Here is a 14,240-nt window from a genome sequence, read left to right as displayed (position 1 = left end):
ACATTGCTTTGTCTCCTTTAAGTTTCCTCAGTACCCTTTGAAATGAGAGGGATTGAAGGGAATGCTAATAAAAGATGATTGGATGAAGGGAGAAGAAAAGTTTTTGCTTCAACCCGGGCTGCTGTCTGGCCTGGAACAAAATCTCTTGCATTTATTCAAGTTTGTTGCCAACTAGTCTATTATTCGGAATTCCCATTGGTGGAAGATCTGGAGGAGAACACCCTTTCTGGCTGATCACTTGCGCTGATCTATAAAGTCCTGCTGAGGGAATCTGCAATTGTATTTTTCACTCCAGCATGGAAGAGAAAGGGGTGTATGGAAAACAGAACACCTTCAGGGAGACATTGTTTCTTATGCACAAATGCCACAGGTTGATGGCTTCCTGGCAGAGTTGAGACAACCAGGCACCTCCTTGTCTGTTCAAATAAAATATGGCAGTAGAGTTGTCTGTATCACCTGGTTCTTGATGATGAACAAACGTCTCACAGACCCAATGTACGTATGTACGTACACCTACTGGGGTGACCAAAGAGCCTGTGCTCAAAGATGCCTGAGATAAGCTCCCCAGTCCTTTGTTGTTACCAGTCATAGCTGGTTCTGGAGACAGAAAGGGAACCCCGTTGGCACACATTCCGCACGCTGAAGCACTCATGCAGGTATACAAATCTGCACGTACAGAGGATGCCTGGTAGGACAAAATACTAAATGGAGCCAGGACTGCAAACAGTGAAGTCTGGCATGCAGAGACATGTAGAGTAGAACCTCAGCATTATGAACACCAGAGTTATGAACTAACCAGTTCATTTGGAATCAGAAGTATGCAATAAAGCAGCAGAGACAAAAAAAAATAAAGCAAATCCAGTACAGTGCTGTGTTAAACGTAAACTACTTAAAAAATAAAGGGACAGCAGCATTTTTCTTCTGCACAGTAAAATTTCAGAGCTGTTTTAAGTCAATGTTCAGTTGTAAACTTTTGAAAGAACAACCCTAACATGTTGTTCAAAGTTATGAACAACCTCCATTCTTGAGGCGTTTGTAATTCTGAGGTTCTACTGTATGTGCACACAGCCATGTGGTCCAAGAGCTGTAGGCAAGCATGCACTGTTGTTGTTCGGTTGGATGTGCAACTTTCAGACTGAAAGGCTATGGACTGAACCTTTCCATTGGGAGGTAAGCCACAGCAGTCTTGGCATCGAGGTCTGGCCTTATAAAGGGTATGCACTGTGTTGGTTGTACTGTAACTTTGATTTGTCCAAATGTAGTTTCAGGCCCAGATGAGAGAACTGCTGCCTGATAACATGGATGCTCTTTTGGACTTGATTGCTCGATGTTCCACAAAGTAGCCAGTCTTCCAAATATGGGAATACATGAATGCCTAAATGTTGAAGCTAAGCCACTACCGCCACCATGCACTTGGTGAAGACTGGAGGAGAACAGAAGTCAATGAGAGCACTCTGTACTGATAATGGCCTGCTACAAATTGGGGAGCAGATGTATTGCTACCATTTGCTACAAATTGGGGAGCAGATGTATTGCTGCATGGAAGTGTGTGTTCTTGAAATCAAGGGCAGCATACCAATCTCCAGTCTCTGAGAAAGTGGTAACGGAAGAGAGGGTGACACTCCTGAACTTAATTTTCTTGATGAAGAGGTTCAGATTTCTTAGATCTAGAATGGAACAAAGGCCACCAGACTCCCGCCCCATCCCAGCTCGCAGCCAGGCGCCCAGCCCACGGCTTGCCCAGTCCTGGCTTGCAGCCAGAAGCCAGGAACAAGCTGCCCCACGCTTACAGCAGCCAGGACTTCTTGCCCCACTCCCATCTGGAAGCAGGAACCAGCCGACCTGGATTTCTTGTCAATTTCACCGCTCTCCTGGAGCAATGAAATTGACAAGAACGACAGCCCCTCCACAGCTGTAAGGGGACACAGTGTCTACACTGACACTGCGTCGCTCTAGCTACACTGACAAAAGCCCGACACCTCATTGAGGTGGTTTTATTTTATTGAAAAAACAGGACCAGCGTGTGGGGTGGAGGGTGATTGAAGTGTGTAGATGCGCACTATTTTGTCAACAAAAACTGACTTTAGTCAACAAAACTCTCTAGTGTAGACCAGGCCTTAGATATACAAGTGCCTTCCCTAGCCAGTCACAAACCAACAATAGGAAGGTACTGGCCAATTACCCCCTCCCCCTCCCTCCTGTTTGTAAGAACTGCACCAAAAGTAGTCTATCCCCAAAATTAAATTAGTAAATCCACTCCCCTCTCATTGTGGGGAAGACATTCAACAGCTTTTGCTACTGAGCTAAGATTTCTAGACACTCCAATTCAAGACCACACTGTTTGAGATAAAATATTAAACAAGTTTATTAACTACATGAAAATAGATTTTAAGTGATTATAAGTGGCAAGTGTAAAGAGATTAAAAGTAGTTAGCAAATGAAATAAACATAAGATCGCAGTTTAAGTTCAACATACTAACAAGCTCTTGAATTAGCAATTTCTCAAGCCGTTTCTTAATGCGGGCTGGGCAACCTTCCCTGCCTGGAACTTCCCCTTTTCAAAGTCCTTTTGTCTTCCAGACGACCCTTCCGTTGTTCAGTTGTATGGGATTGATTCCAAGTGATGTCGTCACACTTGCCCTTTTATAGTCTGTTTCATCTTGCTAGAACAACTGGGGCTCGTGACCTGTGGAGTTGTCCTCATTGGTCAGGCAAGCCCTATTGCAAACGTGCTTCCTGCGGTGAAGCGTTCACTGTAAACAATTCCTGTTAGTGGAATCTATTCTTGAATGGGTAAGAAATAGCCATTAACACTGTCTGGTCAATCCATGGTTGTGCCTGAAAGGCTGTTTGTGGAAGTTTCCCGCCTTGTAACATTTTCTAGCAGCATTAACAACATTTTATAACTTCACATACTATGGTTCAAACAAGGCATACTTTGTATAGAACAGATCATAATTATATGACCTCTGTGAATATGGAGTTTCTGGGGTGGTGTTCTCAGACACAGGATGTCACAGACCCACAAAGGGAATACTATGTGGAATAGTCTATCCCCTCATTATACTGTCTACCAAGCAGGCCTAGTTTCCAACACGCTAATTCTGGTTGCCCACTCTTTCCTTGTTTACCAAACATGATCTTAACAACAGTTCTTGAGTTATATCCGTAGGCCTTTTTGTTTGAACTAATTCAGTCTGTCTCCCTTTCATATCTTTTCCCATCAGCATTTGTTATAACAGGTTATTGTGACATCTTAAGAACTTGCACATTCTTTCACAGTTCAGTTCACAATCAGAGTAAATTTGTAGCTCAATTATCACAACAGCTCCTTAGTGCAAGACTTTTAGAAATTCCCTAGGTTTTAAGTTTTTTTGTTTTTGTTTTTGTTTTTTTTGAATAACCAACCAGACCCAAAAGGGAGGGTTATAAAAATAAAAAAGCATAATTGGGTGAAGGGCTGAAACAATAGCCAGTAAGGCACAGTTTCCCATATGGAGCTCCTTCACAGATATCTCTCAAGAAGGAAAGGACTAATATTCAGAGGGCAGCATTTTTAGTCTGCAGGAAGTCTAGCTCAAAGCTCTACCCCACCACTACTGCTTTTGAGGATTCAAAAAACATTTTTAAAAACAGAAGTTCCACCAGTTTCTTGCTAAAGGGCAAAAACATCAGAAGCAATTATTCTGTGCAAAATATTTATTTACATAAATGCCAACTGTATAGTTGTAATACTTTATAACATTTCACATACTACTCAGAATGCTTACATTTTGAAAATTAAGCCAATGGGGCTGAGTAATATGGATACAGTTTTCATGCAACAAAAATCTATTCTGTCATGCTTGGGAGAAAATTTAAAATGTTATTTATTGTGACACAAGTTGGATAAGTCCAAGGTCAAGGCCTTCAAACAAATACCAACATTCCTGGAAGAGGGTGATGCTAAGTGAAACAATCCTCTGATTCTATTGCCAAAATTATTTGAGGAATAGCTGAATTAAAAATTTTAACCACGTACTGTCCATACGAAAGGTTTAGTTTTTCTCCCTCTAACCAGTCTGAGACCAGTTTAGGGAAATCTAAGACCTTGGGCTGTTTTTACATTTTCTTCTGTGATTGTACAAAACTTGAAATAATTAAAAAGAAAAAAGTTTCTATGTCAAGAACATCATGCTCAAAAGATTCTATTCTCCTTATTTTAATATTAATATCAAATACTGTTTTACTAGATTATGTACTTGATTCATCGTATTCTAGAGCCAGCAAATCTTTATATTATTCATAAAGCTAAAAAATATATTTTTATATCAGGCTTATAGCTGTCATTCAAGCTTCCTCATAAAATTTAAAAGTTAGGCCAAACATTTGAAGAGGATAATTATTTTAAAAATACTAAAAAAACCTCATCAGTTACCAGTGTCTGAATCTGTCAAACCATACTCAAACGTTAGGCTATAGAAATACTGTTTTCATTGGCAATATGTCTGTTAAGGAATGAGTAATTATTTTTCCCTGCAAACAAATCCAGTTTATATGCCACCTAATACTCCTGTTTTTATAAATACCCACATAATGGCTATAATAGAAAGGAGGACATTTGGTTTCCAAGTATGTTGTTTGATCTGAAGTGCTCCTTTGATAATAATGAAATTGCTGAGATTTTTTCCCCCACAAGTGATAGATAAAAGCATAAGCCTTCACTTTTAATTTCCTGACTTTATTTACATTCTTGTAGCTTAGGCTCCAACATAAACACACAAAGGTATTCATGTGCACAAGCGTTTGCAAGATCAGGGACATAAAACAATTTTTGCTCTCAAGAAATTCTTCGAGATTTACTCTGCTGTAAGTCAGATGCAACAGTTACTTTTTTTTTTCTTATTTATTTATTTTTTTAAATGGCCTCTCAAATACAGAGCAATCCATAAAAACAAACGAACCAAAAGGCCTTTTGAAGATTTTTCAGTAGACCAAAGCAATTTGTTTGTTGAGATGACAGGTTTCTGCTGACTAGTCTAACTAGAAATCAAACAACCAACATCATCCTTATGTAGCGTTAAATGTTCAAAATGCTATACAAACATCTATTTTCACAACAGTAGTAACAGTTTCTCATTTCTGCTTGCTGTGAACTTACCAGTGCATTTTCCTTTATTTCAAGATTCTTAAGTGCTACAGCTCCTAAAAAGAAAAATTAAAAGGGTTGAAATAGTAGTTAGCAAAATTATTTGTATCTCCTAAGCTACTGTAAACCTAAAAGCACCTTTATTTCACAGTGATTTTTCAGCAATTAGAATAGCAGGTTAGTGTTAATATTTTTGTTTGATGTTTATGAACAAAAAACAGACCATATGTTGCAAATAGCGACTTTTCCCTCCTGAAAATCTCACATAGCTGTCAATAATGAAGGGAGCACTATTGTGAACCAGCTGTCAATGCAGGTCCAGAATAGATGAGGCCATGATCAGAAATATTAGTGGCCAGTCTACACTAGAACTGGTCCACTGATACCAACACTAATGCTACAGTAACATCAGGAGATTTTCAGAGATGACTCGATGTAAACAAGTTTCTTGTGTCATTACTAGCTCCTACTAGTTTCACACAGAAGCTCTTTGAGACATTCTTTGAAGTATTAGAATTGCCTCCTACAGAGCTAAGTGTACTAAATCTCTATACTGCATATTATGTGCTACTTTTTAACAGACCAGAACTACATACAAAGCAGATCAGTAGCTTGCCAGTGACTGGGAGATGCACTACAGATTATAGAACTTGGTAAATTGTCAAATAAATAAGAAAGCCACCAAAAAGGGTTTTGACATATATTTAATTTAAATTACTTGTGCTTCATAATACACCAATAAATTTTCTAAACAACATTTTATGAAATCCGGTATGACACTACATCACAGGGCTCTGGTAAGAACGCTAAATGTTCTCTGAAGAGATATCACCATTTCAAATGTGTGTATTTAAGAGATGATATGAACTGTGAGTGTATTTGAATATTTATCTACTTTCCATCACTTCAAACATTTTTATGTTTGTTTTTCATTTATACTCCTCCATATACATATACGCATAATGGCAACCTAAAGTTAAAATGAATTTTTCTTTTAGTCTGTCTTGTACTGTATGAGGTTTTTGGGGGGTTTTTTACTAGTCAACTGAGGGTGCCACCGTGTCATCCAAAATCTCGTGAAATGTCTGCAATAATACAATTCTCCAGCTCAACAGTTAAATTGTTTATACTACATTTATTCCAGAACTTTCAGACACCTTAAAACATCACAATAAGAGGTTAAATTATAATTTGGTTTAAAAATTAGATATTTTAAAAGCATAAATCTTCAAAGTTCTGCATGGTTTTCCAGGCACAAATTCCAGAGATTTCATGAGTGCCATGCCACTGAAGCCCTAGTCATTGCTTCATAATTTTACCCCAAAATTTTAAAACAACAATGTAACAGAATTTATTATATGAACATCAGCAACAAATTTTTAAATAAAAAGAAGCTGATTTCACCCTGCTCCTGATCCAAAGTCCTTGGGAAGATACCTATTGATTTCTATGGTCTTTGGATCTTGTGTCATTTACTCCTGTCATTTCTTAATTCCTTTTCGATCATCTTGTCTTCAACCTTGCAGTTTATTTTCATTCATATTTTTCCCTTCACTTTTTCTTAACCCATCCTCCCTCTCCCATCCATAGAGTTGTTTGTTTCACCATCTACCGCCATCCTCACTTCAGGGTGGATTGATTTAAATCACCAAGAGAAAATCATTGATTTAAATCAAGTTTCCCACTGATACTTCTTCACATATTTCTTAAACAATGGTGCAAATCTGATCACTAAAACATGTTAATTTACAACTCAATACAGCATTTTACAACATCTAGGAGGGGATACTTTGTGTAATTTTTTAGATAACTTGATTTTTATTAATTTAGGAAATAGTACATAATACTCATTACCTGTGTCAAGCTGCAGATGCAGCAGCAGTACATTAGGAATGGTAAGAACTTAATCACATACACAAATACAATAGCACTTATATTTTATTAAACTAAATCTTAAATGGTACATAAATGTTTCATATATGCAATTGCAGCAGTCTGCCTGAGTTGCTGGCTGACGGCTGTCCTTAAACTTTTTTTTTTTTTTTTTTAATTGTCAAAGTTTATTAACTCTAACAGACAAGTCATCACAACACTAAACGTACACTGTCGTTAAAACTTCTACAACTAGCTCTCATCTTCCCCACTCCCACTGTCATTTTTATTCATAGATTGAAACAGAAATATGAGCTTTCCTGCTTTTTCAACTCCCAGTTGATTTCTTAGCTTTGAGTGAATAATACCAAATAATGAAAATATTCTCTCTGTGCCTGCAGAGGAAGCTACTGCTGTGAAAAGTTGGCTTAGCAACTGAAGGAACTCTGTTTCAAGGTGCCTGGCTAATGATTTCCACCAATTCAGGGGAGTGACTTTGTTCAAAACATCATCAGTAACATGTACTGTTCAAATGGTTCTGCTCCAGCCCTGAAGTTTATTATGACTGGCATAACTGAGGAGTGATTTTGAGATGCCCATGCCATGGCAGCAGCATCTTCTTCAGAAGTTAGGCATCTACCTTTATATCTGGTGTCGAGAATGTTAGCAAGAAAATGAGGTAGAGTTAATGCTTGATCCATTCACTTCTTTGTTGCCTGGAGTTTAACTTTCTGGCGAGGTATTTCTTCAAAATATTCCCAGATAGGGTCTCTCTTACACCCAGACGCCATGACAGTTTTTCTGTGGCAAAAGGGTGGGGGAGTATAGGGAGCTGTGTGGGTACTGAATAATGTTTTCCCTTTTTCTTTCCAGTCCACTCCACTGTTCCTTTCTACTCTGCCTCCATCCTTTGTCTCTCTGTCTTTAAGACAGTGTCTTAACTAACTCCTCTCCCTTGGTTGACCCAGCTCCACCACCACATAAGCACAGAACAACAACAATACTATCCAGGCTGTGTCTTTCTTTGGACATGTGATCTTAGTCTGCTGAGAAACAAACTGAAACAGAAACTGAAAGCCCAGAACTTTCAAGAAGCAAGAGCTGGTAGTTAGGCTGGACAGACTAGAGCCATTAATTCATTTTTATGAGACTGTAAGTGTAGGTTTAGCATGTTTGTGATGAGATTTAATTGTAACTGTTATTTTTTAAAACAAGAGAGAAATTTAGTATTTTATTGATGATTTAAAAAAAAAATCCAATTTAAATCAATCTATTTAAAAGAATCCTTTGAGGGAGTCAACAAACAACGGACAAGGGTGATCCCGTTGATATAATGTTCCTGGATTTGCAGAAAGCTTTTGATAAGTTCCCAGAACAAAGGCTGTTAAGACAAGTAAACAGTGATGGGATAAGTGCAAAGATTCATCTCATGGATTAGTAATTGGTTAAGAGATAGGAAACAAGGGGTAGAAATAAATGGTCAATTTTCACATGGTAGAGGGGTAAACAACTGGGTCCCCCATGGATCTGTACTGGGACCATTAGCATGCGCAGCACATTTGATTAGGGTGTGCACCCAGGGAATCTTTGTCAGGGGTATCGGCGTCAATTTCACCGGCGGGCCACATTTGAATTTCCCGCCAGCGGAATTCTCGCTGCGTACCACCCGCCGCCAAGAAATCTCCCAAAGAACGGGATTTCAGCATCAGAGCGTGGTGCCTTCCTTTCCACCGCAGCATAGCGTGTCTCCTTCCATTTCGGCAGCAGCTTGCTTTCTCTTCCCGTCCACTGACAAATTGCGTGCGCCTGCAGTCTTTCAGCGGCAGCACCACTGGACCGGACAGATACAAAAGGTTATACTCCCCGGCATTAGGGTGTGCCTGGGCACACCCCGTGAGCACGCCTATGCCTGGGACCCGTGCTGTTCAGCATATTTATAAATTATTTGGAAAGCGGGGTAAACAGTGGGGTCACAAAGTTTGCAGGTGGTACAAAATTACTCAAGATAGTTAAGTCCAAAGCTGACTACAAAGCATTACAAAGGGATGTCACAAAACTGGGTGTCACCATCTCTAAGTGTGGTCTCTTGAGGGGTCTCAGGTTCTCCTGACTGACCTTCCATAGTCTGCTCTCAGTCAGGTCAGTTCCCAGATCCAGACCTCCAATTAAGTCTGTCAGCCCTTTTCTTTTTGGGCTTGTAGTCAGTCTCCTTTAGTCTTCTGGCTGTTTTCTTGGAGGCAGCCTGGTGTGGGACTGTCATCCCATTGCTACTGTAGGCCTTTCTGCCTCCCTTTCCTTCTCTGTACTCTCCTCTTTATAGCAGGCCTTGTTTCCTTTATTGTGGGTGCCTCCCTTCACAATTGGCAGTTGCGTGGGGCTGTGATAAAGCTGCTTGCTTGTAAAAAGGAGAGACTCTCCTCCTCCCCCCACCTGCCCTATCTATGCTCAGTATGGAGTTTGTAGACCCCATTACAACGGGCAACAAAATGACAGATGAAATTCACTGTTGGTAACTGCAGAGTAATGCATATTGGAAAACAATCCCAGCTATACATATACAATGACGGGGTCCAAATTAGCTGTTACCACTCAAGAAAAATCTTGGAATCGTGGATAATTCTCTGAAAACATTTGCTCAATGTGCAGCAGCAATCAAAAAAGCTAACTGAAGGTTAGCAACCATTAAGAAATGAATAGATAATAAGAAAACGGCATAATGCCACTATAAATCTATGGTACACCCACATCTCATAGACTCTAAGGTGAGGCAGGACTGTCATGATTATCTAGTCTGACCTCCTGCACGTTGCAGGTCAAAGAACCTCACCCACCCACTCCTGCAATAGACCCTGAACCTCTGGCTGAGTTACTGAAGTCCTCAAATCATGATTTAAGGACTCCAAGCTACAGAGAAGCCACCATTTACACTAGTTTAAACCTGCAAGTGACCCTTTGCTCCATGCTGCAGAGGAAGGTGAAAAAAATTGCAAGCCTCTCTGCCAATCTGACCGAGCGGAAAATTCCTTCCCAACCCTAAATATGGCGATCAGTTAGACCCTAAGCACGTGGGCAAGACACACCAGTCAGACCCCAGGGAAAGAATTCTGCATACAGTTCTCATTGCCTCATCCAAAAAAAATTAAAAGATATATTAAAACTGGAAAAGGTACAGAAAGTGCCATAACAACTGACTTGGGCAAAGAACAGCTTCCATATGAAGAGATTAAAAAGACTGGGACTGTTCAGCTTACAAAAGAGATGACTAAACAAGAATATGATAGAGATCTGTAAAATTGTGATCAATTCTTGTAGAGACAATAAATAGGGATGCGTTATTGACCTGTTCACATAATACAAGAATCTGGGGTCACCCAATGAAATTAACGGGCAACAGGTTTAAAACAAACATAAGGAAGTACTTCTTCATACAATGCACAGTAAACCTGTGGAACTCATTGCTAAAGAATGTTATGGAGGCCAAAAATATAACTGGGATCAAAAAAGAATTAGATATGCTCCTGGAGAATAGGTCCATCAATGTCTATTGGACAAGAAAGTCAGGGATGCAACCCGCATGCTCTGTGTGACCCCGAAGCTCTGATGGCCAGAAACTGGGATTGGACAACAGGGGATAGATCACTTAATAATTGCTCTGTTTTGCTCATTCCCTTTGAAGAACATGGCACTGGCCACCACTAGAAGATAGGATATTTAGCTAAGGTCTTGTCTACATTTAAAAAATATATTAGGTCAACTTACTGCCACCAAGCGATAGCTGATATCCACACTGCCCTCCTTGGGTCAATGGAGTGCATCCTCACCAGAAGCACTTCCACTTCTAAGGGGCAGTGTAGGGAGCTGAAAACCCAGTCTCTCAGATCCCTGTCAGGGGCCCACAGGCTCCCGAGCTCCTGGTAGGCTGCCCCCCACTTCCTGGTCCCAGCCAGGAGCCTGAGGGACTTCTCCCCTCCCCTTTCCCTGCCTGGAGCCAGTGAAAGCCACATAGGGTTTCTCCATTCCTGCTCCCCTCTGAAACAGGCAACCATGTCAATTTCACAGCTCAGCCATGTAATTGACAAGGCTGGGAGGGGAGCAGGTGGAGAAGCACCTGGAGTTCTGACCCCAGCTCCCAGCCAGGAGTGGAGACTAACAGCCCAGGCTTCTTGCCCCACTCCCAGCTGGGGCAGCTCAGCCATGTAATTGACATGGCCACCCTTCCAACGGAGAAGCCCTTGCGGCTTCCCCCAGCTCCCAGCAGATGAGAGCGAGGCAAGAAGTCCGGGCTGCTGGTCTCCACTCTCAGCCCGGAGAAGTCTGGCTGCTCCTTCACCAGCTCCCTGCTGGGACAGGCTTGTCAATTACATCGCTGAACTGTGAAATTGACATGTCTGCCCATTGCAGTCAGAAGCGGGAACCTGGGCTTCTCACTGGCTCCCAGCCAGGAGCAGGAACCAGCCACTAAAGTTTGCAGCAGATGGAGTTTGGGCTTTCTTATCAATTTCACTGCTCCAAGCTATGAAATTGACAGGCCCACAGAGATGTAATGGAACACAGTCTCTACAATGACACTGCATTGCCCTAACTATGTCAAAAAAGCCCTACACCTCTCATCGAGGTGATTTTATTTTGTTGAAAAAACAGAGCAGTTTTGTCCTGAATGGAGGTTGAATGTAGTGCGTACAGCACCTCTGTTTTATCAACCAAAGCTGACTTTGGTCGACAAAACTCTGTAGTGTAGACCAGGCCTAAATGGATCACTGGTCTGACACAGTACGGCCAGTGTTGTAAGTAAACAAAAACATAAAAAGCCGTAACCATTTTGCACAGTACAACATCTGGAAGATAGAGTTTAGCATAGAGTTTAGAAACTAAAAATCATATTTGAAGTTTAGGGTGGACATGAAGTTCACAATAGTGTACTGGCTCTAATGCAAAGGTCAAAGACATTAGTTACCATGACCAAAAGAATTTCACTGTTACATCATTGTGCAATTATTAAGGTGTTGCTTAAAATTCACATGAATCAGTGCAAGCTGGTTCACTTGACAACAAGTATTCAAATACATTTAACAGGATTAAGATACTGCACTTTGAAAGTAGTAATACAAGTGACTACAAGCATCAATTTGTTATTAATTTCAGTACAATATTAAGGCAAAAAGTCTCCATTCACTGAAAGAACTGAGTTCCATAACATTAGTTTTGGACACAGGACAAAGGGTGAGCTTGTCATTAGAGATACATGGCTTTATAAGATAGCGAGGGGTTTGCTGACTGACTGCTATCCTTTGCTGCACAGGTGGTAGCATTTGAATGAGAAGAGTATATATATTTTGCATAGCCTTTCATTCCAAAAGATCTCAAAGGCTAACACGTAATGCAAAATATTAAAGATATATTTTGGGTTGCATATATTACAACAGCACCACATCATGAACTGGAGAAAATCCTCCTCTGATGCTATTTCAAAAGTGCCATAGATGACCCAGTACAGTTCTGGGAACAACACTATCAAAAAAATGAATCAGCTGGGTAAAACTCACTTACCATGCAGGAAACTGAGTAAGGGCCAGATAGATTTGTTTATAAGATTAAAGAGAACCAAACTTAAATAATCTTCTATGAGAAAGTATGGCATGTCAAGTACTTCAAGTACATAAATACCAAAGAGAAAAGATGGATTTATTACAAAAGTATGAAAAGTAAGCAAAGAAGATTTTTTACAGAATATTCAGAAAAAATTCTACAGTCTAAATTCAGTTAGATTGTAGAATTGTGTCACTACCCAGGGAAGTGGGGAAAAGACCAATCAGTCAGGTTTACATGCCATTATGTTACAGCCAAATCTCAAAACTGCCTCCCATAGGGAAAGATACCAATTTCCATTTAGTGCAGAAAAAGCTAGTTAAATGAGATTTAGCCCAATATTGTTTAGATTAAACAGGCTGGGGAAACTTTAAAGATGTTCTACAAAGGGGAAAAAATAGCTTTTACCCTCTGACACACGTAAGAGCAACCTGAAAGTTTTTACAAGTCTTTTACGATAGAAATTCAGATCTTGTCTTGTCAGGCAACTGGAGAACTAGTGTAATGACAAAGTGAGCAATTAACATTCTGAAAACATGACATTTTTAGTAAAGATTCAATAACCCAGTCCTTTCAATTAAGGTACACATATAATAAACATGCTAGTGAAGGTCCTTTCAAGGTCCATTCTCTCTCTCCAGCAGCTGTTGCAACTTTAGGACTGATCAGGGAGTGAAGCTTTCACAGACAGCTGAGTCCCTTTCCCTCAGCCAGGTAGGTTACCCCAGGAGTGGAAATGAATACCCAAGCCTTCAGGATAAACTGGAGAGTGAGGCAGAACTATCCTGGTTCTTAGGGAACCAAGGAAAGCTCCTGCAATTTGGCCCAACCATGTGAAGGCCTGGATAAGAAGGGGCTCTCTGAGTAGGGAAGGGCTTCAGGAAGGAAGTCTTGGACCTAGAGACACAAAAATCCCTAGCTGAAACGGACTGTCTCAGAATGTGTGCATGCTCCAGACACACATCAGGGCCAGTGGGGATCAAGCTGATATAGAAGCACAAGGTCTGTTATTAACTGACTTTTTGTGTGCCTGCGGGTCTCTCCCCCCCAGGATATTAGTGAAACAAGGTGGGTGTCTAATATCTTTATTGGACCAACTTCTGTTGGTGAAAGTGACAAGCTTTCAAGCTTGCTCTATGTAAGCTCAAAAGCTTGTCTCTTTCACCACAATAGAAGATGGTCCAATAAAATATGAGGTCACCCACCTTATCTATATGCACATATGTATGACCTGTTTGCTACTTTATTGAACTCCCTTACCCCAGCCACACTGGGAGTAAAGGTTCTTTTTATTTTGTGATGCATGCATGCATGCCATTGAGTGAGCCCAGATGTCTATGTAGCTTTAACAGCTGGAGAAACTACAGTGCTTGCCTTCAGGGCTTATGGTGTGGTCATCACTGCTACTCATGCTACCTGTTTCTGTCCACTGCTCATACAGGCTAGGACAAAAGGGAGTTGGTTACATACAATGCTGACAGACAGACACACAGACATCCTCCAAAAAAACAAACAAACAGGGAAGACCATTCTTGCCCTTCCTGATAATTTGTAGTTAAAAGAAAAAGAAAAAGAAAAGCCAAACAAGTTGTTAGAACTTCCTACGTCTTGTTTATGTATGTTAAAGCAGTAAAATAATACATCTTTTTATAAA

At 40.4% G+C, this 14,240-nt stretch overlaps 1 protein-coding gene across 2 annotated transcripts in view; it reads right to left on the bottom strand.

Moving 5' to 3' along the window:
- VPS13A (vacuolar protein sorting 13 homolog A) overlaps nt 1-14,240 on the bottom strand; it is a 271,467-nt gene that overhangs the window by 255,330 nt on the left and 1,897 nt on the right. For both annotated transcript variants that reach the window (XM_067568877.1, XM_067568878.1), the window contains exon 2: nt 5,141-5,184. In XM_067568877.1, coding sequence (XP_067424978.1) covers nt 5,141-5,184 — 44 coding nt within the window. The remainder of the gene's footprint in view (nt 1-5,140; nt 5,185-14,240) is intronic.

This window comes from Emydura macquarii, unplaced genomic scaffold (genome assembly GCF_026122565.2).
Source record: "Emydura macquarii macquarii isolate MOO-44397 ecotype Brisbane River unplaced genomic scaffold, CSIRO-AGI_Emac_v2 contig_2897, whole genome shotgun sequence".
Lineage (NCBI taxonomy): Eukaryota > Metazoa > Chordata > Testudines > Chelidae > Emydura > Emydura macquarii.
The sequence above is the reverse complement of the archived record's forward strand: the minus strand, read 5'-3'. Positions and strand labels throughout refer to the sequence as shown.